Source organism: Chelon labrosus, assembly GCF_963514085.1.
Source record: "Chelon labrosus genome assembly, chromosome: 22".
In the NCBI taxonomy this organism is placed as follows: Eukaryota; Metazoa; Chordata; class Actinopteri; order Mugiliformes; family Mugilidae; genus Chelon; species Chelon labrosus.
This window is the reverse complement of record NC_140355.1, coordinates 506674-533162: the sequence shown is the minus strand read 5'-3', so window position 1 is coordinate 533162 and position 26489 is coordinate 506674. Positions and strand designations below refer to the sequence as shown.

The 26489-nt window shown below is 40.1% G+C and overlaps 1 protein-coding gene across 1 annotated transcript; it reads left to right on the top strand.

The window, feature by feature from the left end:
* Nucleotides 1-26489, top strand: LOC311507645 (folylpolyglutamate synthase, mitochondrial-like). Its single transcript, XM_084572072.1, has 15 exons — nucleotides 1-379; nucleotides 1679-1807; nucleotides 2395-2448; nucleotides 3140-3204; nucleotides 5552-5666; nucleotides 7184-7261; nucleotides 12275-12336; nucleotides 12971-13073; nucleotides 14189-14266; nucleotides 14352-14499; nucleotides 16088-16192; nucleotides 16360-16510; nucleotides 16795-16870; nucleotides 17413-17479; nucleotides 21099-26489. Exons 1-15 carry the CDS (start codon nucleotides 230-232, stop codon nucleotides 21473-21475), a joined length of 1758 nt encoding a protein of 585 aa, XP_084428198.1. The 5' UTR covers nucleotides 1-229; the 3' UTR covers nucleotides 21476-26489.

The following is a 26489-nucleotide window of genomic DNA, read 5'->3' as shown; positions in this document are numbered from 1 at the left end:
CAGTTTATTTTTGTGCACTTAGAAATCAAAGCTAACATAGACCTTCAAGCATCCGTAAACAAACTCTGACACAATAAATTACACAATAACTATAACAACCACAGACTGTAAATGTATTTTTATTACATTTAATGTCAACGTATTGAAAGGGACGTGTCGTGACGTCAACGCGCTTGTGAAAGGAACCTCCCATATTTGGCTGGGGCTTCCTCTGACATCCTGACGTTTCATGATGGTGTGCCTGTCGCGCGTGTTGCAGCGGGGCTGTGGTTTTGCCGCGCGGCTGCGAAAGCGGGACTGGCCGTGCAAGTTGGCGGGGATTTCGTTCAGGCACTGCAGCACAAAGGCAGCTCCTCAGATACCGGGAATGGAGTATCAGGTACGCTCTGTGTCTCTGCTAACATGTCGCTTTACTGGTTGCTAACAAGCTAGCTAGCAGTCAATTAATTTTTCAAGTTTTTCAAACTAGATTTCACAGTTTGGACATAGATAGGAAAATGGCTGGCGGGACCACACCATACTGTCATACCGAGTGGAGTGCTGTCAGATGACAATTTAGCTGTTAAGTGCTGAGTGACTGCTAGTTACAGTGAGAACAGAGCGCTTACTGTACTGTTACCCGACCACATGGACTGGCTCAGCCAGCGGGGCCAGCTGGGAAATGTGACAGTGTTGTACCAGAAGTTTAGCTCACGAGTCAGTAATTTGAGTGAGTTATGACTCTATGTCTATTGTGACTGTAATGTGTGTGTGAGTGTAAAATGCACACTTAAGTTTACGACATCACATAGAAGACACATCTTTTTTTCACTTAGATAATAATTGTTGAATAAAGCAAACTTTATAATAGTAAAACAACACGAGTTGTTGCCTGTTAAACATCTACATGGAAATTCAGTGAGCTCAAGGAGAGAAACTTGCCACGTCCATCGTCACAACTAGCATGTTTTACAGGAAAGACGTTACGGAGAAGAGATGTATTGTAGGATCGATATTTTGCTAACTTTATGCATAAATATGGTATGTTACGAATGAATATTTATGGTATGATACACTATGCACACTGTAATTCGGAAGATGGCAGTATTGCTGTTACCACCATTAAACGACTATCAAGAAGCGATGTGGAACATGCTCTAATTGGCGCACAAATGTCTAGTAAAGAGTAATTGCTGAAATGATATCTTCAATGACGGAAAATAATATATTCGTGTCGTGATAGAAGTTTAAGTCAGCGTCCAGCTGGACTGAAGAACATCTTACAAGTCCACACATGTGGAAATCATTTCCTTTATCCTGTGTACTATACACATGACAAGGGAATCTTATTCAGCTCTGACTGAGTTAGAGATTCGGGATCCCTTGACAATTTTTTGGTGAAAAATAGCATTTTCAAAAAAGGCCAAGAAACCAAAAAATATTTTTGGGAAAGACACAATAACATAATCATCAAATGTATAAATAGAAAAAATAAGATTGTAGATATTATTAATCAAATAGGGCAATCTGAGTTAAACTACAGACAACTAACAACATTTAGCTAGCCCAGACTGGCCACTGTCATTAATGGATGTCATTTCAGGCCATGGCATTCAGCAATGTTAATATGAATCAGTACTGATGTATAACAAATAAATATTGCTAATTTTGAATATTTCTCCCTTTGCTTGCTCTGCAGGATGCCATATGCACCCTGAACACGCTACAGACGAATGCCAGTGCCCTGGAGCAGGTCCGACGAGAACGAAGCCACCCTAAGCTGCAGCTACAAGCTATGAGAGTCTTCCTGCAACGTGCTGGCCTCACAGTGAGTCAGTTAGATCAACACAAGTCAGCAGGTTCAAGGGTTATTTGTCACATGCTTAATGGACAGGGACAGCAGCAGTAAAATTAAGTTGCATTACCTCCCCACAGTGTAAGTAGCAAGTATTTAAAGTTAAGTAAAATAAGATAAGAAAAATGAGACTTTAAATAAACAATAAACTATGAGTAGTAAACAAGGGACTGAATAAGAAGACAACAAGTCTGTCTATATGGGGCAATATTATATATTATTATGGAGTGTGGCATAAAGTACATATACTTCAGCAGAGTTACAGTAACAGATGTTTGTCGGTTAGTAGTGGAGAGAGCACAGACTGGATGGTAGCAATGTAGAAGGTCTCATGAAATTTGGAATTTTCTTCAGTTGCCTGAGGTTACATAGGTGCTGCCTGCCTTTTTCAAGAAAGGCCTTGAAGAGCTGCTCACTCTCTTGACCAGTGTCCAGTAGATCTCATGCAAGTGTGCTACAGAACAATGATGACATCAAAGATTGCAAATAGTGACATTGTTTTCTCACATGGTTAAGTGTTCGTTTACCTTATCTGACGTGTGTGTTCTTGTGTTTCAAAGGTGGAGGAACTAGACCATCTTAATATCATTCATGTGACCGGAACAAAGGGCAAGGTGAGCTGACCAGACACACAAGGCCTCCAAAACAGTTCTGACTAATGAAGGAATGAACATGGGCCTTCTGAGGGTGTCTTGTGGTGTCTTGCAATAGAATCTTGTTAGTGGGGGCCTTTGGTTCCTATGGGTTGAGGGGAGGGGCCTCTGTGGATAAGGCTTGTTCCAGTGCATCCTACAGATACTTGATCGGTTTGGGATCTAGGGAATTTGCCAGTATATATAATTTAGTGTTAGTATTCTATTAAATGTGTTCTCATCATAGTTTTACATTAGTATTCTCTTTTCCTGTCCAACAAATTCTCACAGAAAATCTTTTAACACTAACTAGAGGCAAATCCTAGGCACCTCAAATTATACAAAATAGAACCTTACATTCTATTAACAATACAAATGACCATTATTACTATTGTGGGCTACATTAAAGGATTTTCTAATCTTATCGTAATAGCAGCTACCTAGACCAGTCCCCCAGGAACTGAATCAAGTATTGGCAGCTAGGACAATATGACCATTGACAGTTTACCTAGCCCCAGACTGTTCCTGTAATCTAAAGGCCCCTAAGCTCCTATTGTGCAATCTTAAACTAGCAGGCAAACATGCTTTCAAACAAATGATTTTAACTGAATGAGACACACACTACTCTGGCAGCTGTGCAAGGATGTCCTCTGAGTGTTTGTTTGTCTTGCAGGGTTCAACGTGTGCGTTCACAGAGCAGATTTTGAGAAGCTATGGGTTCCGCACTGGGTTTTACAGGTAAAGCTACAGTGTGTGAATAATACTTAAACTGTTAGTATAGAGGGATGCCACTGAGAACCTAAGACCCCTTGCTAAATCATTATATACATGTCAGTTATTGCACATTGCAACAGCCTAGCCTGTGTCCCATCAGTGGTTCAAGCTTAGGCATTTTCCACCGTAGGTGCTGCAATACCTACAATGTAACTTAACTGCTGTTTCAACTGTTCTGATTAGGTGTGTTATTGATTGATACTTTTAGGTAAGGACCAAATAGCAGCACTTGGTGGAGATACTGTTAAGTTTAGTTTTTTTTAATTTTTTTTTGATCTGCCACATACCTCCATGTTGTTCATGCCTTTATTTCTATCTACATGGTTTATTTAGAAATGTCCCAACAGACTTATCACTGACCACTTTGTTGGCCTCTAGAAAGTCTTTTCTTAAGCCATTTTTGATGGTATTGAAAAAGTTACATGTCTCTCACAAGCGGCTAAACCACAGTAAATGCTCAAGATTGGTCAGCTGATTGAATATAGTAGAGAATGAGATGGGAAGCACAAGGCAAGTGAATGATGACATGTGACAAAGGTCATCCTCTCCCAATTGAATTAGGAGAACCAGAAATGTTGCAGTCACATGCCATATTTCCTAAATCTTCGAACCACCAGGTTACACCAAGAGTTAGGGTCCAAACTGTTTGAATATCTTAAGGTATTTTGATCAAGATATGTGGACTTTAAAATACCTCTATCTCTTACATCTGTTTGTTTGAGGTTTTGCGGTAACACATGCTCTCCTATACTGAGTTGATCACTTAATGCTTCCTAACAACTACAGCTGAACAGTATGCTGTTTGTTTGTACATAATCATCTACCACAGAAATAGAAGTTTTGTCAACTTTAAAATAAAGCATCTCATCTTAGAATAATACACTACCAGTCAAAAGTTTGGACAAACCCTCTCATTTAATGTTTTGTCTTTATTTTCATGATTGTTTACATTGTAGATTCTCACTGAAGACATCAAAACTATGAATCAACACATGGAATTATGTAGTAAACAAAAAACGTGTGAAATAACTCTTCAGTCTACCTTTTGCGCTTTGAGCTACATGAGGTAGTCACCTGAAATGGTTTTCCAACATTCTTGAAGGAGTTCCCAGAGATGCTGAGCACTTGTTGGCCCTTTTGCCTTCACTCTGTGGTCCATCTCACCCCAAACCATCTCGATTGGGTTTAGGTCAGGTGACTGTGGAGGCCAGGTCATCTGGTGCAGCACTCCATCACTCTCCTTCTTGGTCAAATAGCCCTTACACAGCCTGAAGGTGTGTTTGAGGTCATTGTCCTGTTGAAAAATAAATGATGGTCCAACTAAACGCAAAACGGATGGGATAGCATGTTGCAGCAGGATGCTGTGGAATCCATGCTGTGCCTTAAATGTTATAAATAAATAAATACATTTATAAATCCCTAACAGTGTCTCCAGCAAAGCACCCCCACACCAACTCCAAAGACACAGCGGTTGGAACCAAAAATCTCAAATTTTTACTCAGACCAAAGCACAAATTTCCGCTGTTCTAAAATCCAGTCTTGGCCCAAACAAATTCTCTTCTCTTCTGCTTGTTGCTTTTCCTTAGTAGTGATTTTCTAGCAGCTGTTTGACCATAAAGGCCTGATTGGTGCAGTCTCCTCTGAACAGTTGATGTAGACATGTGTCTGCTACGAGAACTCTGGCATTGATCTGGGCTCTAATCTGAGGTACTGTTAACTTGCGATTTCTGAGGCTGGTGACTCTGATGAACTTATCCTCAGCAGCAGAGGTGACTCTTGGTCTTCCTTTCCCGGGACGGTCCTCATGTGAGCCAGTTTCGTCATTGCGCTTGATGGTTTTTGCAACTGCACATTCAAAGTTTTTACAATTTTCCGGACTGACCGGCCTTCAGTTCTTAAAGTAATGATAGACTGTCGTTTCTCTTTACTTAGCTGATTGGTTCTTGCCATAATATGAATTCTAACAGTTGTCAAATACGGCTGTCAGCTGTGTACCAACGTGACTTCTGTACAACACAACTGATGGTCTCAACCCATTAAGAAGGCAAGAAATTCCGCAAATGAACCCTGATAAGGCATTACAGTGAAATGAAAACCATATCATGGGACTACATCATGAAGCGCATTAAGAGAAGTCCAAGGGTTTGCAGCGTTAGTTTGTTATTTTCTCCATATTACACTTAAACAGGAAACCCTTTTGAAATCTAAGTTTAAATGTAAGTTTATGCCTTCATCAGTACTGAGGTTATTTAGGTTTATAATCCAGTGAACATGACTAAGATTTGGCCAAATGTTTCCTTCTTGGTTGCAGTTCCCCACATTTGGTGCAAGTCAGGGAGAGGATACGAATCAACGGGCAGCCCATCGGAAAAGAACTTTTTACTAAATACTTCTGGCAGATTTATGGACGACTGGATGATACCAAGGTAGGTCATATAACAACGCAGAGATTGTTTTAGTACTTAGTCTTTGTTTAAAATGAAAACAAATTAATCTTAGTTGCCTATTCACTGTGCTCGGGGGAATGGGTTAGTGGACAATGGATTAAACCATTTAAAATAACTGACATCATTCAAGCATTGATTTTTTTTAATTTATCACTGATTTGCTTTTACCAGATTGTATATCTTGTTTGTATTCTTAGCCTCAGAGAAAAAACTTTGCTGTGTATGATCACATTCTGCTGTAACTGAGTCCAGAACATTTATCATATCCATATCAGTGGACTTTGATCATGTTACCAGCATTCTGTCTTCTGTTTTCATGCCTTTTGTTTGGCACATTAACCCTTTATAGGGCACATATTGAAATAGTTGAAAATGCTAAATTTCAATCCTAGTGTTATTGTAGGGCATAAGAAGACTTTTTTACTTTTGTGACATTTAAAAAAAAAAAAATAATAATACAAATTTTCATGTAGAAAATCAAGGTTCCTTGCCCTTAAGTGGTAATGTAAACATGTATTTAGACCATTAAAACATGAATGCTGATTCAGGCAGTTGTCAATATACACATTGTCACATTAGACAACATTAGGCCACTTCTTCACCGTACCTAATAAAGCAGCGTTCATGTAGAGGTGGACCTTGCAGACCACATTTGACCCGAGAATGTTTCCTTGATCTTCGCTGATTGGCCGAGTGAAAACCACATGTTTCTCATGCTCCTCTCTGAGAGGCACGGGGATGCAATTTAATGTATGTGCAGAAGTTACCAAATATGGTTCCTCGTCTGATAAAGGGTTAATAGTATAAAAGTGATGCCACCGGGAATCAAAGAATCATTGTCGGTCAATGTACAATCTCAAAGCTGGATATATAACAGTGTGAAGCAATGTGTGGACCATTCAGTAACAAGTTTACGTAACTTGGTTAAGAACATAGCACTGCCCCCACAGGCTTGTACAGTAGGCACTAGGCATGATGGGTGCATCACTTCATCTGCCTCTCTTCTTACCCTGATGCCTCCATCACTCTGGACCAGGGTAAATCTGGACTCATCAGACCACATGACCTTCTTCCATTGCTCCAGAGTCCAATCTTTATGTTCCCTAGCAAATTGAAGCCTTTTTTTCCAGTTAGCTTCACTGATTAGTGGTTTTCTTAAGGGTACACAGCTGTTCAGTCTCAATCCCTTGAGTTCCCTTCGCATTGTACGTGTGGAAATGCTCTTACTTTAACTGTTAAACAAACCGTTGTTTTTCTTCGATTTGATTTCACCAAATGTTTAAGTGATTGCCGATTATGATCAATCAGGATTTTTTTCTGACCACATTTATTCCTCTAAGACAATGGTTCCCCACTATCCTCCCATTTTTTAATAATCAAGGCATTGGACAGTTCTCAACCCAATTTTAGATGTTGGCTTCACATAGAAGCAGCCACAACGTAAACCCAGCAAACAAACAAATGCAGTCAATATTTACTCTCTTTAACGTCATCAGGATGCCTACCAAGGGGCGATGCCAGCATACTTCCGTTTCCTCACCATCTTGGCCTTTCATGTCTTCCTCCAGGAGAAGGTACGCTAGTAGCCTGTACTACATTCTTTGATCTATTCGAGATTCACAGTGTTTATTGTCATATGCACAGTAAGGAAATATGTTTGCTGTCCACAATGAATGCCACACAATATAAAGTATCAAAAAAGATAAATAATAATGAAAAATAAAGGGAGTTATAAAAAATTACAATAGAAACATTGTGTATCAGCTACATGTCCAAAAACTGCATCAGCTATAAGTGCAATTCTGCAATGAGTGTGTATATTATCGCGATAACAGCGTATGTCCCTCCTTCTGCCAATTCTACAGTGGCCTGTGATCTCCTCCACACTGCAGTGTCAAAGCTGCAAACATCGCACCCCCACTCTCTTCTTTTTATCTCAGAAGAGCATACCTTTAAGCATACCTCTTTGTCTTCCTTTCTCCCCACCTTCACACAGTATGTTACATGCCACACTAGGGACTATAGGACTCTGGACTTACTGTATGTAAAGCCTACAGCTCATCCCCCTCCTCCCACTTGGTCGCTCTCATCACAACCTGGTCCACCTCATGTGGAAAAATGTATCACGATATAAGTGTTTCATATCAGTTGATATCAATAATTATTGATTTTTTATTTATTTTTTAATATGTTCTACCCAGACTTCTCAAGCGGGAGCATGTCCTTCGCTAAATGATACGCCACTGCATCCGTTATTTCTTTATATCGCTTTGATGTTTTGTCGTATGGCACTGCTGCCGTGTCCCTCTTGATCAGAGGTTGCGCTAGACTTTTTCGTTGTCTGTCAACTGACAGGGTCATAAAAATCCCGTCATAACCCATTTTGACCCCTGAGCTGAATGCCCTCTTAATGAGAAGAAGAGGGTTTTTAGATATGACAGACAAGGAGGAGCTAAAGAGGATACAGAGTGAACTAAAAGAAGGCAAAGACATCTATAGGAGAAAGCTGGAAGACCAATTTCGCAAGAAAAACACCAGGGAGGTGTGAAGAGGGCTGAAGACAATTTCGGGATCCAGCAGCGTCAGAGGGAATGGCCCCGAATCCGGAGACTGGGCTGGGCAAATGAACTTAATCAGATTTTTTTTAACAGTTTTGATTCAGGATCCACTCCCTCACCCACCCCTGAGAACTGTGAACATCAGTCCGCATCCCGGCCACGCACTTTCTGACTACCAACTCCCTCCTCCCCTGCAGCATCCACACCTCCTAGACCAGTGGTTCTTAACCTTTTTTAGGTCCTGGACCCCCTGCATATTTTCGATCGACCCTGAGGAACCCCCACCCAATCTGGGGAGTGGCGGTGCAATTTGATAGAAACAGCAGAAACTGCATTTTAAATTGCATTATGGCATTTATTCACTCTTTAAGGCAAATATGAGCTTTCAGTTGTGTCTCAGTCACATTTGAATAAAATAATGCTAGTTCTATAAATGTCATCAGGTCTTTTTTAAAAGATATTTTATTTTCACGGACTCCTTGCAATTACACCACGGACCACTAGGGGTCCGCGGACCCCCGTTTGAGAATCTATGTCCTAGACCACCCTCGCGCGTCCCTAATCTACCTGCAGACACCTCTCCAGCCCCCACTCTCCAGTGGTCATGTACATCTTCAGCCTGAGCCTTAGTCTTGAGAAAGTTCCTGTTCTGTGGAAAACCTCCTTCATGGTTGCAGTACCAAAGATCATACACCCCAGGGAGTCCAACCACTTAAGACCTGTGACCTTAACATCTCACCTGAAGAAGACCATGGAGAGGCTGATCCTGAACCACCTCCGACCCCTGGTGAGCCCCAAGCTGGATCCCCTGCAGTTTGCATATAAACCGAGTTTTGGGGTGGATAATGCTGTCATCTACCTGCTGGGCAGATCCCTCTTGCACCTTGAGGAGCCCAAAGGCACTGTGAGAGTCACGTTTTTTGACTTCTCCAGTGCCTTTAACGCTAGAGGGAGGGTGTAAACAGCCAGCTGACTGCATCGACCATCAATTACCTCATGAATAAACCACAGTATATGAGGCTTCACGATGTGTCTGATAAGGTGCTTTGCAGCACAGGTGTTCCACAAGGGACAGTTCTTTCTCCATTCCACTTTGGACTTCCATTATAACACAGACAGCTGCCACATCCAGAAGTTCTTGAATGATACGTTAGATGGGAATGACCTGGAATACAAGAAGGTAGTTGAGGACTTTGTCGACTGGTGTGAATGTAATCACCTTCATATCAATCCCACCAAGACAAAGGAGATGGTGATTGATTTCCGAAGGAAGGCAACACAGACCGCACCAATGAACATCCAGGGATTGGACATCGACATTGTGGATGGATCCAGATTCCTGGGTGTTTACCTGAACAATAAACTGGACTGGTCGGAAAACACTAATAATTCAGTAATAAGAAGGGCCAAAGTCGCCTTCACCTGCTGAGGAGACTGAGGTCCTTTTGGGATGTGTAGGACATGACTCGGGACATTTTATGACACTGTGGTTTCAACCTTTTATGCTGTGGTCTGCTGATGTGGTGACTCATGGAGAGGGACAATAAGAGACTGGGCAAACTGATAAAGAGGGCCAGCTCCATCCTAGAGTGTCCTCTAGACTCGGTGGCGCAGGTGGGGGAGAAGAGGATGTTGGCCAAACTGTCAAACATCAAGAACAACCCCTCTCACCCTCTGTATGAGACAGTTGGGACTTTAGGTAGCTCCTTCAGCCAGAGACTGCGGCAACCACTGTGCAAGAAGGAGTGCTTCAGCAGTCAGACTCTTTAACATCAGCATTTCTTAGCACTGCTGCTGAGCTTCTTTTCTTGGACATACAAAGAACATAACACATCTGTATATGGTAAATGGTAAATGGCCTTGCTTTTATATAGCGCTTTTCTACCTATTGGTACCCAAAGCGCTTTACAGTCAGAGACACATCTACCCATTCGCTCACACAAGCACACACACATTCACACACCAGTGCCACGCACTGGGAGCAACTGGGGGTTCAGTGTCTTGCTCAAGGACACTTCAGCATGTGGCACATTCCGGGGATCGAACCGCTAACCCTCTGGTTCATGGACAACCCGGTCTACCTACTGAGCCACAGCCGCCAACTCATCCCCGTCATTACCTTGTGTGTCTTTATTGTGCAATACTTGGTGCAACTCCCATTTGGAGATTGTTTTTATACATGATATTCATGAATGTGATGTATATTCAGCCTCTTTACCACCTCACCCCTCAGTTTACACTAGTTGATTTTTTTCAACTTTTGGTTAGCTATTTAAACCTGATGCATTATGTAATTTTTTTGTACCATAACATATTTACTTTATATAGTTTCTCTACCTTACTCTCCTTTTGTATCTTGCACTGTTCTCTGCCGCTGTAACACCCTAATTTCCCCACAGGGATAAATAAAGTCTAGTTTTATCCAGTCTAGTCCAGTAAATGTCTTCCAGTAAAATAGAGCACACAACACTCTTATATCCTGCTGTATTATGGTCATGGCTCTTCGCCAGCAGCAAATGGGAACTCTTTCTTATATATACAGTGGTGTGAAAAAGTGTTCATCCCCTTCCAGATTTCTTATTTTTTTGCATGTTTGTCACACTTAAGTGTTTCAGATCAAATAAATTTAAATATTAGTTAGAGATAACACAAGCTAACACAAAACACAGTTTTTAAATGAAGGTTTTTATTGTTAAGGGAAAACAAAATCCTAACCTGCATGGCCCTGTGTGAACAGGTTGGGCCAGCCTTAGCAGCAACAACTGCAATTGCGATAACTTGCAATGAGTCTTTCACAGCGCTGTGGAATTATTTTGGCCTACTCATCTTTCCAGCATTGTTGTAATTCAGCTACATTGGAGCCACATTTTTCATTTCAGGTCAGGACTTTGACTAGGCCACTCTTAATTTTGCTGTCCTTCAGGCATTCAGAGGTGGACTTGCTAGTGTGTTTTGCATCCTTGTGCTGCTGTAGAACCCAAGTTTTCTTCAGCTTGAGGTCGTGAACAGATGGCCGGACATTATCCTGCAGGATTTTTTGGTAGAGGGCAGAATTCATGGTTCCATTTATCACAGCAAGTCTTCCAGGTCCTGAAGCAGCAAAACAGCCCCACACACACACCTTCCAAAAAGTTCAACTTTTGTCTTTAGTCAACTTTAGTCATGAACACTGACCTTAACTGAGGCAAGTGAGGCCTGCAGTTCTTTGGATGTTGTTGTGGGGTCTTTTGTGACCTCTTGGATGAGTCGTCGCTGCGCTCTTATTGTAATTTTGGTCGGCTGGCTACTCCTAGGAAGGTTCACCACTGTTCCATGTTTTTGCCATTTGTGGATAATGGCGCTCACTGTGGTTTGCTGGAGTCCCAAAGCTTTAGAAATGGCTTTATAACCTTTTCCCGACTGATGGATATGGTTACGTTCTTTCTCATTTGTTCCTGAATTTCTTTGGATCTCAGCATGATGTCTAGCTTTTGAGGATCTTTTGATCTTCTTCACTTTCTCAGGCAGGTCCTATTTAAGTGATTTCTTGATTGAGAACAGGCATGGCAGTAATCAGGCCAGGGTGTGGCTAGAGAAATTGAACTCAGGTGTGATAAACCACAGTTAAGTTATATTTTAAGAGGGGGGCAAACACTTGTTCACAGAGGGCCCTGTAGGTTTGGATTTTTTTCCCATAATAATAAAAACCTTCATTTAAAAACTGCATTTTGTGTTTTCTTGGCTTATATTTAATTTTGTTTGATTAAATGAAACATTTGGTGTGACAAACATGCAAAAAATAAGAACTCAGAAAGGGGGCAAACACTTTTTCACACCACTGTAAGTTATTGTGTTAGGCTTTGACAATGAAGTCAAAAACTGGTTCAGTTAAACAAATGCTGTCAGTCATCAGATTTAATCCAGGCAAGTTTTCAAGTCATTCCTGCTGTATCATTGCACTGCCTTACATATAACAACAAAGTCATTTATCATGTTTCTTTTTAATGACTTAACTTCCCTTAAATCTAAACCACTATTGTCTTTGGTCAGGTGGATTTAGCAGTAATTGAAGTTGGTATTGGTGGAGCATATGACTGCACCAACATTATAAGGTAAGATTCTCCATTTCAAGGTTTTCCGTACAGACTATAAAAGAATAGCATGTAAACAGTATGTTAGTCATTAGAAAATAACCTTTACTGTAGTCCTATTATTTATCCCAGTATTTATATACAATAATGACATGCAAAAGCTTGGCCTATTAATTTTTAGGGCTAAATTGTGGAATCATTAAAAAACTACATGAAATTACTTCAGTGTATCCCAGTCAGTGTAGCGTCACAGTTTTAATAAAATAAAATAAAATAAAAATAAGGTCTAATCCGCAATATAACACAGTCTCAGACTGCTTATAACAAAAACTGCAGGCAACTTTTTGCATAAATCTGCAAGATTGTAGACAGACAAGCAATATATAGCAAAAAAATGGGATATTATTTTTTTAATTCTCACAGTACCCCAACCATTTAACAATAAGATCATCTTGATGCATTGTAAGCTTTTTGTCAGAAAATCCTAGAAGAACAGCTGACATTTATTTCTTCAAAGTGTTAAATATTTTACATGAAATTGATGGATGGTTCATTCTGCACACTTAATTATAAAATGGTATGGCATTGCACAGATTGTAATTTTTACTTGAACAGTCGACGAGCTATGAAATGATTTGTGTGGTTCTGTCAACAGGAGGCCGTGGGTGTGTGGGATTTCGTCCTTGGGCATTGACCATACACAGATTCTGGGAGACACCATTGAAAAGATCGCCTGGCAAAAAGCAGGCATTTTCAAGGTGTGTTGGCAGTAAAGACCAGGGCCCGTATTCCTAAAGATTCTGAGAATCCTCTCAGAGAGCTCCTAACTTAGCCCAAAAATTCCTAGCTAGGAGTCTTAGCTTAGGAGTGATTCCAGAACATTCTCAGAGAACTCTGAGCAAGGAATGGACAGAAACTCTTTACTTAGTGAGGAGGTGTGGTTGACCCCATTGCTGGGTATGAGTCATCATTTCAGAAGATGATTGGTTGATCCTAAAAGCTAGATTAAAATACACTTTTGGTGATAATGGGCATAGAATGGACCGTCAAATAAACAGACTTAATAATAGCATCTAATCTCTATGAAGACTGTAATTATAAATTATATTTTACATAACAAAATAAAATAAATAATACGCTATACTTGATCCACCCAAAAATTTGTGAAAACTTGGGTCCACTTGCACAGTATTCACTTGCTGATAGTTCTATGTATTGCTTCCATTCATTTTCCATGATGGTCATTTTTACACTTCATCCAATATGTATTTAAGAGGGTAAAATGGCTCAGCTTTCATCAATTTCTGTGATTGCTAACCGGCTAATAAGAAGCACTGTTGGTTGGCGTTCAAATCTTCCACAAACCGAACAGCAGTGGAAAAGAAAAGAAGTAGGAAACCCAAATGGACAGAGGAACAGTATTTGCTTCCGACTCAATTGGTCAATGAGAATAAGTGTTTTGAGAGGTAGATTTGGCCCCAGTGTCACACTACAAGCCAAGAGGCAGGCATGGGAAAATATAGCACAACAGATAAATGCCTCCTTTCCGTCATTTTCTCCTCTGCTTAAGAAAGTCCCCCTCCCTGCTCTTCACAGATCTCACCTTGGGAGCTCTCTTAAGAGCTAAGATTCTTTTCTTAGAATTTGGCCACCAGGAGCAACTCTTTGCGCTAAGAATCCTTAGGAATGTGGCCCCAGGAATGTGTCAGTGAGTCATTGTGAATGAACTACACGCTCGAAAATAAACTTCAGCCCTGGCATGATTTCTTCATGTTGTGTTCAGACTTGGTGTAGAAGGCACTGAAACTCTTTTTTGTTGTTCTCTACGGTTCTGCCATCTCACTGGATGTTGATTATGTACATATATTTGCAGCAAGGGGTTCCTGCCTTCACTGTCAGACAGCCAGAAGATGCAATGGCTGTGCTCAAGGACAGAGCCAAAGAGGTCAGGGTAAGTGTTCCTTTTTCGGTCCGATTACTCAGTGAAATATCCTTGTTAAACTTTTTATGTAATATAATGTAAACTGATGTTGCAGTGCCCTCTGTGGGTGTGTCCAGAGCTGGAGGACTACCCGGCAAACTGTGGACCTTTGCGCCTGGGCCTGGCGGGGCTGCACCAGCGCTCCAATGCCTCCCTTGCTCTCCAGCTAAGTCACACATGGTTACAGAGAAGATGTCTACCAGGTAGGACAGATATGGATCTTGAACCATATGTTAGTTGTCATTCCAGAGATAATACTGATATGTGTAGGGCAGGGGTTGCATTAACCGAATATTTTCCGTCATTGACCGTTTTTTTAAACTGTGACGGAAAAATCTGAAGGCCATCTGTCATTTTGACAGATTGCAAATCACACCCCTGAGCACTTGGTGGCGAGTGACGTTATTAATTGGCTCTTTAATTAATTGGCAGTTTGCGTTCCAAACATCGCGGAACTTTTGTCAGTGCACGATTTCCTGGTATACCGATTACACTAACACACACGTCAGTGCTCGACTTAACCATAGACATATATACAATATATATATGTCTATGTGTATGCGGCTAACGGCTACCAACATGTTGTTGTTTTCTCAATAACAACTGATGAGAACACAATGATGACTCTGACCACCAACTCAACCATCAGACTAAATTCAACTTAATGGTTCAAATATTCTGCGGCTCAGCTACAGCTGGGAATCATTATGATTTTAGTAAGTTATTTTTACACAATTACATTGTGTATTTGAAAAATGAATGCTAATTTTGAATTTGATGATGATAACGTGCTGGGACATAGACAATTTCCCTGGCTGAATACCTCACAACTAATTAGTTTTGCTATCAACAGGTACTAACTTGCTGATAGCAAAACTAATTAGTTATGAGGTGGTAAAAAACATACCAGGGAGATTTAGTCTTTCAGAAGTAAAGAGTTGTTCATGACTCTGAAAGATTGTGTGAGGAACTAGTTCAACAATTTAAGAATAACATTTCTCTGTGTTAAATTACAAACTGTACACAAACTGCGGTGTTGGGCATATTACTTTTAAAATTTAATTATTTATTAGTTACTTCTCCCAAAAAGTAACTGAGTTAGTAACTGAATTACTCCACTATAAAAGTAACTAGTTACCAGGGAAAGTAAATATTGTGTCACTTTAAAAAAAAAAAAAAAAGTTTAAATATGTCGTAAGAATTAGAATTTTTTTCTGAGCGTAATGTACACTTCATGTGTACGTCAGTAACGGTAATGGCGTTGTAATGATGGAAATAGTAATTAGATAGATTACTCGTTACTGAAAAAAATAACGTTATTTTAACAACGTTATTCCCATCACTGTTTAAGACAGACTGAGTCAAAGTGGTAAAATGTTGTGTGGTCTTCCCAATCAAAATACAAAATTAGTTTTGGAAATGCCACAGCTTCCTGGCTAAAAAGGAGTATGGCCATCAAGCTGGTTAGCAGTGCAAAGCACGAGTAATGTGCACATACAGTGGATAAAAAAACTCTACACGCAGAATCTGATAAACTCCAAATGAAGCTAAGCTGTACTTTCAGGAGATTCCCTGAATCTGCCAGACTGATGCAATCTTATCCAAATAAAAAGTGCTTTTTTCTTTGAAATACTGTATGTCACTTTGGTTTTCTGTAGCTTTGCATTGGTTTTTATTTTTTACATTAAAAAAGCGGGTTCTGAAATGTTGGGTCTTTGTTTTATGTTTCAAACATATTTAATGTTATACGGTGGTTGTGTGAAAAGGAGTTCACCATGTTCTCTTCAACAGATAAAAGTTTTCCAAATCACAAATCATTGTGTGAAACCACCATTGTTGAGAACAATAACGTACCTCAGACGACTTTGTTTAAGCCCAGCCCTATCATGGTGAAAGGTGAGTCTCTAAATCTTTTTTTGTGTTTTGCTACATGAATGAAACAAATCTATAAGAGCAAATGAGAATTCATCACATTCTGGGATTGTTGTATTAGAGGGCATTCAGACAGTTTCTAGACTAACTGTGACATCCAGTGAGGTTATATTGATTGTGTTGGGTCTCAGGACTGGCAGAAACAGAATGGCCTGGAAGGAATCAGACACTACAACACGAAGCAGTCACCTACTTCTTGGATGGAGCTCACACCATGCGCAGTATGCAGGCTTGTGTACACTGGTTCAAAGAAACTGCAGCCCAGCACGAAAGAAATGCAAGGTGAATGTCACTCCCTAGTGACCTTCATCCATCAAACAACTGATGATATATAATTGACAAAGTAGCATGATAAATTAAATGTTGATTTTTCAGTTTCGTTTTACACTTATGCAATTTTAACACAACCTGAATATTATAATAGTCATAAAGGAGGGGTTTGTGCAGGATTGTTGTTGTTGTATATGGTATATATTTTTATTGAAAGGACCTTAATAGGACCTTAATAGGTGCCGGTCATTGCTTTTACCAACAGTAATGTGAGACTTTTATATGTTTGTGCATAGAGGACCTGTGGCTAGAGTTTTGCTGTTCAATGCCACAGGAGAGAGAGATTCAGCTTCCATGCTTAAACTACTGGTGGTGAGTACAATCAGAATCAGAATGCTATTGTCATTGCATGTCGACATACAGCGAAATTACGATGGCAACCCGAGTAGTACAAAGAAAGACTTTTTTTTAAAATGGTAAATGGCCTTGCTTTAATATAGCGCTTTTCTACCTTTTGCTCTCACAAGCACTCACACATTCACACACCAGTGCCACTTCGGCATGTGGCACACTCCGGGGATTGAATCGCTAACCCCCCTGGTTCATGGACAACCCGCTCTACCTACTGAGCTGTTACTAAATGCAATACTGTACTTTAAGCACATTGCTTACAATGTGCTTAAAGTGACATTTTAGACTTGATGGAAAGATAAAAGTAAAAATAACAGTAGTTAGAATTTTATAGTAAACATTTTCTATTTTTCATTCTGATGTTCATTTAATGTGTAGGTTAGTGTATTCTTGTGCATCCTTCAGAAATACCTGTTGTTTAAAAAAATAAATAAAAAAAAAAGTGGTACATTTCAGTGTTTGTAAGTAACACACATTCTTTCTGCTTTGTCTTGTTTCTTCAGTCATGTGATTTTGACTTTGCTGTGTTCTGCCCAAACATCACTGAAGCCATTGCTTCCTGTAATGCAGGTGAGATCATTGCTTCATCATTGGATCATCATGAACCTTGCTTGTGGCAGCTTAAACTATGTGAACATGAGTACATAACCTCTTATGTTTTGTCACTGTCCAGTCCCAGTCCTGTAAGTGTTTTTGACTTTAATAATAATAATCAAATATATATATACTCAGCTGATGCTGATACCAGCTCTTATACACACTTGTTGTCCTCTGTTCATCTTGCACAGGCTGAGCTACGGTCTACTTGGGAGCTTTTGACTCCTCACAGTCCTTTATGCAACCACTGAATATATTAGGAACATATTTGTAGCGACTTCGTTAATCCAAAGAGACGCTGAGAGACAGAAGATGGGCCCTATTGTCTGACGCGCTACAAAAAAAATCCACTGAGACTTCGAAACTAAGTTTAACCGTTTATTAACAAACAAAAGATAATCAACTCATGAAAACGTACTCTAAAATATAACCAAAATTAGCTACAGTGCTCAAAGAAAATTAGTGGTCAACAAAAAATATGGCGGCCCACCTGCTCTCTCTCTAACCAAAAATCAGCAGCTGAATATCAACTAATATAACCATGTGACTTGCTATCCCCCTAATAAATACAGTTGAAACCAGATGTTTACATACACTGTGTTACCTTTTTTCCCCACTGTCTGAAGTTAAATCAGACTAAACCTCTCCTGTTTTAGGTCAGATAGGATTACCAAAATTATTTCTATTTGCTAAACACCGCAATAATGAGAGAGAGAATTTCTTAGAGAATTTTTTATTACTTTCTTCAAAGTCAGAAGTTTACATACATTTCCTTAGTATTTGATAGCATTGCCTTTAAACTGTATGACTTGGGTTAAACACGTTGGGTATCCTTCCACAAGCTTCTCGCAATAGTCTGCTTGAATTCTGGTCCATTCCTCCTGACAGAACTTGTGTAACTGAGTCAGGGTTGTAGGCCACCTCGCTCGCACACGCCTTTTCAGATCTGCCCACAAATTTTCTATGGGATTGAGATCGGGGCTTTGTGATGGCCACTCCAAAACATTGATTTTGTTGTCCTTAAGCCACTTTGTAACTACTTTGGCAGTATGCTTAGGGTCATTGTCCATAGAGAGCCGAAGTCCCGCCCCCTCTACTTCCGGGTTATGGGACCTATCTTTCGAAAAAATATGAACGGCAGTCTATGGCGAAAGATAAATTATTTTCTGGTCCCGATCGACTTGTGCCTTGGATTATACATATGTTGTTTTTCAGAATAAAAAAATGATTTTACAAGTCAAGAATGTCACAGTTTGTCGCAAGATAGTTAAGTAAAACGCTATGGAAAATACGTAATTAAACGAACTACAAGTCCCGCATGCTGGCGCGTACAGAACCGACCAAAACTCCCTTCGTGTAACTACAGCTCTCGAATGACCCGATTTATAATGATTTTCACCTCGTTTGATGCTTCTGCCTTCGTCCTGGAAGAAGACGGTAAAGCTCAACAAGGAGACAGCCATAGTTCTCTAGTTACGTACATTGTTCGAGACGAGAGACGTAGTTCACTAAGCGATCTCATACAAAACCTAATGTTGTTCAGCTTATTTACGTCAAATAATTTATCTCTTGACGTGAAAAATTATCTTTTAAGTTCACACACATCATATGTGAAATTCATGCCACAATTCGAACGGGACCAAAAAATAATTATGATCTCTCCATAGACTGCCGTTCATAGTTTTTCGAAAGATAGGTCCCATGACCCGGAAGTAGAGGGGCGGGACTTCGGCTCTCTATTTGGAAGACCCGTTTGTGCTCAAGCTTTAACTTCCTGGCTGATGTCTTGAGATGTTGCTTCAGTATTTCCACATAATGTTCTTTTCTCATGATGCTGTCTATTTTATGAAGTGCACCAGTTCCTTCTGCGGCAAAACAGCCCCACAACATGATGCTACTACTCCCTTACTTCACAGTTGGGATGGTGTTCTCAGGCTTACAAGCGTCCCCCTTTTCCTCCAAATGTAACGATGGTCATTATGGCCAAACAGTTCCACTTTAGTTTCATCAGATCACAGGACATGTCTCCAAAAATTAAGGTCTTTGTCCCTGTGTGTATTTGCAAACTGTGATCTGGCTTTTGTATGTTGCTTTTGGAGAAATGGCTTCTTCCTCGCTGAGTGACCTTTCAGTCCATGTCGGTACAGGACTCGCTTCACTGTGGAGAATGACACTCTCTCACCAGCTTCAGCCAGCATCTTGACAAGGTCTTTAGCTTTTGTTCTGGAGTTGATTCACACATTTTGGACCAAAACACGTTCATCTCTGGGACACAGAACCCGTCTCCTTCCTGAGCGGTATGATGGCTGGACATTCCCATGGTGTCTATTAGGGATGCACCGATCCGACTTTTTCAGTCCCGATACCGATACCAATGCCTGGGCTTTGTATATCTGTCGATACCCGATACCAATCCGATACCATTGTTGAATTAATAATAAACTGCATACCTTCCACATTATACCTTCCTTCCACCATGTAGAAAGACTAAAGGCACCAGACTTTCCTAACTAAACATTACTTTCCTAACTAAGACAAAATAACATAGATGTAATGTATTGAATACTTATTTATTTGTTATTTAAAGAACAATTGTGCATCCAAATGGAAAATAGAATGTAATCAAACTTCTTAAAATAAATTTAAATAAATAAACATTTACTTTGCAGACATTGCAAACAGCCGTCGAACTAGTTGGCGTGGCAAGCGTGAAATATCTCCACACAGCCGACTCTTTGGCTCGCTCCATATTGCTTAAATGCTCCAACTCCTTCTTCTTCTTCTGTTTAATGGCGGATCATATCTTCACGACATATACCGCCACCTACTGGACTACTACACAGGATCTCCAACTCGTTCCAGCATGCGACACACGTGCTTCTAACGAATGACGCAGGATCTGCTGCGACGGAGGGAAAAAAACAAAAACAAACAGCTATTTTGTCAATATCGGGGCCGATATCCGATCCCAATATCGGATCGGTGCACCCCTAGTGTCTATACTTGCGTATAATTGTTTGAACAGATGACCGTGGCACCTTCAAGCATCAGGAAATTGTACCCAAGGATGAACCAGACTTGTGGAGCACCACAATTCTCTTCCTGATATCTTGGCTGATTTCTTTTGATTTTCCCATGATGTCAAACAAGGAAGCAGTGTGTTTGAGGTGTAGCCTTAAAACACATCCACAGGTGTGCCTCCGATCAGAAGCTTCCAAAGCCATGACATCATCATCAGGGATTTCCTTCATTGTTTAAAGACATAGTAATCTTTGTGTATGTAAACTTCTGACTTTGAAGAAAGTAATAAAAAATTCTCTAACAAATTCTCTCTCTCATTATTGTGTCATTTCGCAAATAGAAATAATTTTAGTAATCCTAACTGACCTAAAACAGGAGAGGTTTAGTCTGATTTAACTTCAGATAGTGAGGAAAAAATGTTTGTGTCTTTTAACACAGTGTATGTAAACATCTGGTTTCAACTGTATAATCACATAAACAATATCCCTTAACCTTACTACTAACAGAAATATAAATGCATTAATGGCGCCTACAATATTCATCATCCATCCTTTATTATTTCTCTTCTCAGACCAGCAGAATTTCAACGTGTCAGTGGAAAATATGCTCACTCGCTGCCTGGACAATGAGAGGAGCTGGCGTCTTCTTAACGGTCAGGGGGAGAACAAAGGAACACAGCTTCTCATAACAGACAGTCTGCCTCTTGTCCCTGGAAAGATGGGAGACACCCTGGTCTTCCCCTGCATCCTCAGCGCCCTTCAGTGGATCACTCAGGGCAAGGACTCAGTGCTAGCTGATCCAGAAAAGAGTGTCTTACCAGTTAAACCCAGCATCATGGCCAAAGCTACTCCTCTCCGTGAAGCTGCTGAGATTCACGTCCTCATCACTGGAAGCCTGCACCTGGTGGGGGGAGTCCTGAAACACCTGGATCAAGCTTTTTCCATTTAAACGGGAACACTTGAAATGAGTCAATTCAGACTTATTAAATAATAGATAGGTGGGTGGGTGCTTTGCCTATATACCTCATGAAAATAAATAATTTCTGTCTGTATAGGGTTTTGTGGTATTCACCTTTGGGACAGTGGCTTTAGGTCTTTACTTGTATGAGGTAGGTGACTGTTGTCGTCTTGGCTGGTTCTTTACTATGACTGACAACCAATTTGAATCAAGGCAGCTCTGGACCTGACAAAGGCCCAAGCTTAACCCATAGCCTTACTTAGGGGCACCTGCATGTGCCTAATGTGTTTACATGCATTGCAGGCTGTTTGTATGCTTCTTTCATCACTGATGCTCCCTGTATGTACCTGTATGAGTGGTGTTGCACTAATCACATTATATTCCATTACAAAAACTGTAGATTAATATCCTTTTGGGGTTTCTAGTATTTCACTTGATGGTTAAAATTAAAACCATTTTACACTGCCTGGCCAAAAAAAAGTCACCAGCAAAAACAGAAAGGTCACACACACTAATATTTCGTTGGACCACCATTAGCTTTGATTACAGCACGCATTCGCTGTGGCATTGTTTCGATAAGATTTATTTCCATCCAGTGTTGCATTCATTTTTCACTAAGATCTTGTATTGATGATGGGAGAGTCTGACCACTGTACAAAATCTTTTCCAGCACATCCCAAAGATTTTCAGTGGGGTTAAGATCTGGACTCTGTGGTGGTCAATCCATGTGTGAAATTAATGTCTCATGCTCCCTGAACCAAATTTTCACAATTTGAGCCTGATGAATCCTGGCATTGTCATCTTGGAATATGCCTGTGCAATCAGGGAAGAAAAAAATCCATTGATGGAATAACCTGGTCATTCAGTATATTCAGGTAGTCAGCTGACCTCATTCTTTGGGCACATAATGTTGCTGAACCTAGACCTGAGCAACTGCAGCAACCCCAGATTGGGGCAGTGCTAGGCACTAGGCATGATGGGTGCATCACTTTATCTGCCTCTCTTCTTACGATGATGTGCCCATCACTCTGGAACAGGGTAAATCTTCACTCATCAGACCACATAAGAGCAGCTACAGCTACACAGCTGTTCAGTCCCAATCCCTTGAGTTCCCTTCATGTGTGGAATTGCTTTTTCACTATTAAACATAGCCCTGAGTTCTACTGTTGTTTTTCTTCAACATGATTTCACCAAACGTGTAAGTGATCGCAGATCACGATCAATCAGGATTTTTTTCCGACCACATTTGTTCCTCAAAGATAATGGTTCCCCACTAACGTTCCAGTTTTTAAAAATGCATTGAACACTTCTTAACACAATTTTAGTAGTTTCTACAATCTCCTTAGATGTTTGCTCTGCTTGATGCATGCCAATGATTTGACCCTTCTCAAATAGACTAACATCTTTTCTTTTGAGAAGCTACTCATTGCATCAGTTGGGGTTAAATAACTCGTTGCTACCTGACAGATAATTGCCCATGCAATAATTATCCAATAGGAGACTCGTACCTATTTGCTTAGTTAAATCCCAGTGGTGACCTTTTTTTTTTTATGGCCAGGGAGTATATTTTGACACTATTTGACAATGATCATTATACACATGAGCTACTCATCTTTGTGTTGTAGATGTGTAAATATTATCAGAAGAAAATGAATGCCACCAAAATTATAGATCAATATCAATATTAGATGTTGTTGACTACAAAATTTACACCTCAGTTATATCAAATAGGCTCTAAATATTTGTACCAGACCTGATAGATGAAGATCAAACTCGGTTTTGAAAAACAGACAGGCTCGAGATAATATTAGAACATTACACATTATTCATGATATATGACATATCTTTTACTTTAGACAGATGGCACCCTATTGTAAAACAATTTAAACTTGGTAAGAACTTGGACTATTAAAATGGATTGTTTTTTATGACAAATTTAAGTCAGGAAAACTGGATGTTATATTCAAAACCTGGTTGGAAAGGAAATACAGCTGTAGGCACAATTACCAAATAGGGCAAAATTAAAAGTTTTCAAGAACTAAAAGACATGCAATCTAAAAAAGATTTATTTAGATATTTACAAGTGAAAGATTAATCAAGATATTAAGACAAACGAAGATGAATATGAAGCAACCATGCTGGAGACTGTGTGGCCAAATAGATCCAGACCATACACACATCTTCTAGAAAGGTATGAGGATTCAAACTTTCTGGGTTAAAACTCATTCAGTTCTTTGTGAGGTATTGGGATATATGATTCCTACAAATTGTCTTGTTTTGTATCTTGGTTATTTGAAAGGAGGTGTGTGTGGAACTTGATAGATTATTCCTGAGTCCTGAATTCCTGAATTTAAAAGATGGAATACATACAGAACACAGAAATTTTGTTGACCATGGTTTTAAACATTGTGTCTCTCCTATGATAAAAATCTGATAAAATGGTCATTTTACAAATGTAGATGACATGTGTCTATTCAGTATCATTTCAGTTTTGGGTGGTAGCTCCTGGCTTAAATAGTACAAATATAATAACAATAGAATAAGTGTTAGAGAATAATTTCTCTTGCCTATGGATAGTTTGTGTAGTTAATGTTAGATTACTGCTGGGGTCAGTTATCTGCCCTATTTTCTCTTTGAGGAACATGCCAAGGCCATGGTCCCTCTTTGGCATCTTCAATCTCACTGTCTGGCTGTCTACAGACACAGCTGTGGAGTTAGATGATAATGTCCTCCGTTCCTGGAAGACAATTTGTGTTTCCTAGTTGGTGTGAGTCCTTATCTTCATGTTTATGTACAATAGCCAATTGGATGTTAACACATCTCCCCTTTGCTGCCTCGGCCCACCTTTTTAGTATAAGAATCTGAGCTTTACTGTTTGACCCTTAGAACTGAGGTGGACTCATGCACTTATGTTGTGATGACGAATCTTCTGTTCTCCTCGATCGAGCCTAAATAAATTTCTTTAGCATAAGACATACAGGACTTTGGTACTTCTTCTTCATTGGCATCACCACAAATTGCTCCCTAACAATAAGCACTATAAGAGTAAAATAAAAATCAAAGAGCTGTAAAGGTGGGTGGAATCTGCAGCGATCCGGCTGACCCTCTTTCGGAGTCCAAATCTGGGAGAGGCCAAATACAATGTCTTCTATTTTGTCTGAGTTTAAGAGTAGAAAACTACAGGTCATCTAAGTCTTTATGTCTTAGGCATGCTTGGAGTTTAACCAGCTGTTTTGTTTCATCTGGTTTCATGGATAAATATAGCTGGGTGTCATCTGCATAGCAATGGAAGTTGCCGTTTTCTAATAATATTGCATAAAGGAAACATGTAGAATGTGAAGAGTACTGGTCCTAGCACAGAACCCCAAGGAACTCCATAACTTACTCCATATTTTGTACTAAAATATCGTGATCAAAAGTGTCAAATACAGCACTAAGATCTAGCAGATCAAGTATAGAGACAAGTCCATTGTCTGAAGCCATGAGGATATCATTGGTAACTTTAACCACAGTTGTTTCTGTACTGAACTCTAAAACCTGACTGAAACTCTTTAAACAGACCATTCCTGTTTAAATGGTCTCATTACTGTCTGGCTGTCCAAATAGCTCTTTAAAAAGCCTCCAATTGATTCAAAATGCCGCAGCAAGAGAATTGACAGGAATTAGCAAGAGAGATCATATTACTCCAGTTTTAGCTTCTCTTCACTGGCTCCCTTTAAAGTCTAGAATAGAATTTAAAATCCTCCTCCTTACATACAAGGCCCTTAAAGGCCTAGCTCCATCGTATCTTAAAGACCTCATTGTACCATATCATCCCCAACAGATCACTTCGGTCTGAAAGTGCAGGCCTACTTGTGGTTCCTAGAATTTCAAAAAGTAGAATGGGAGGCAGAGCTTTCGACTATCAGGCTCCTCTCCTGAGGAACCAGCTCCCAGTTTGGGTTCGGGAGGCAGACACCCTCTCTATTTTTAAGGTCAGGCTTAAGACTTTCCTTTTTGATCAAGCTTATAGTTAGGGCTGGACTAAACCATCCCTTAGTTATGCTGCTATAGGCCTAGGCTGCTGGGGGACGATGCACCAAACACATGTCCCCCTCTTTCTTCTCTCTCCTCTCTCGCATCCTCCACTTTCTTTTCTCTGGCACAGAGCTCTTGCCCTCTAATTTCCTATCTACTACTAGTCATGCAATTCTGTGCTATTACTATGTAGAATGTTTACTGCTGTGTGTGTCCTCCTCCCCTCCCCCCTCTTCCCCCCTCTTCCCCCCTCTTCTTGTGAGTATCTCTGGCCTGGAGTTGTGCGTTTCCTGTAGAGCTCTATACTACATCTGTTGTCGTGGTCTCATCAGCCTGCCCAGTCTTCATGGAATCCTGCAGTTATCCACTCCTACCTGAATGAACAATTCTCCAACCTGCCTATGATTCCTCTTACATTTTCAAACTGTCATGTAACATCATCAGTTTGTATCATAAGATTCCACATGTACACTTTAGTCAGATATGTGTATCTATGACAGATGTATGTTTATCTTGCTGTTCTCTTCTCTCTTTCTTCTGTCTGTACCCGGCTGGCCTTAGGCAGATGGGTCCCTCCATATGAGCTGGGTTCTGCTCGAGGTTTCTTCCTGTTAAAAGGGAGTTTTTCCTTGCCACCGTTGCCTTCAGGCTTGCTCTGGGGGTTTCAGGCCGGGTTTTTGTAAAGCGTCTTGAGACGATTTGTATTGTTATTGACGCTATATAAATAAAATTGAAATTGAAATTGAAGGATTCCAGATATTGATTAGGTCATGCAGAAGTTTCTAATGTCACTGTACTTACATCTTTGACAGCTACATATGTGAGCTTCTTCAGAATAAGTGGAATGCCAAATTCTGTTCAGCTTTCGGACTACTTTTGACTACTTTTGCTTTGAACTGTGCAACTGTGAAATATTCCAGGGAGCTAGCCTCCTCCGATTCATGACGTTCTTTTTCAGAGGGGCAAGTAAGTTTAAAGTTGTACTAAG

Excerpts from the sequence above, each read along its gene's own strand:
- LOC311507645 (XM_084572072.1), top strand. The coding sequence starts at position 230 with ATGATGGTGTGCCTGTCGCGCGTGTTGCAGCGGGGCTGTGGTTTTGCC. Across the intron at positions 2,449-3,139 it reads TGACCGGAACAAAGGGCAAG|GGTTCAACGTGTGCGTTCAC; the intron begins GTGAGCTGACCA and ends TTTGTCTTGCAG. Across the intron at positions 14,500-16,087 it reads ACAGAGAAGATGTCTACCAG|ATAAAAGTTTTCCAAATCAC; the intron begins GTAGGACAGATA and ends TCTCTTCAACAG.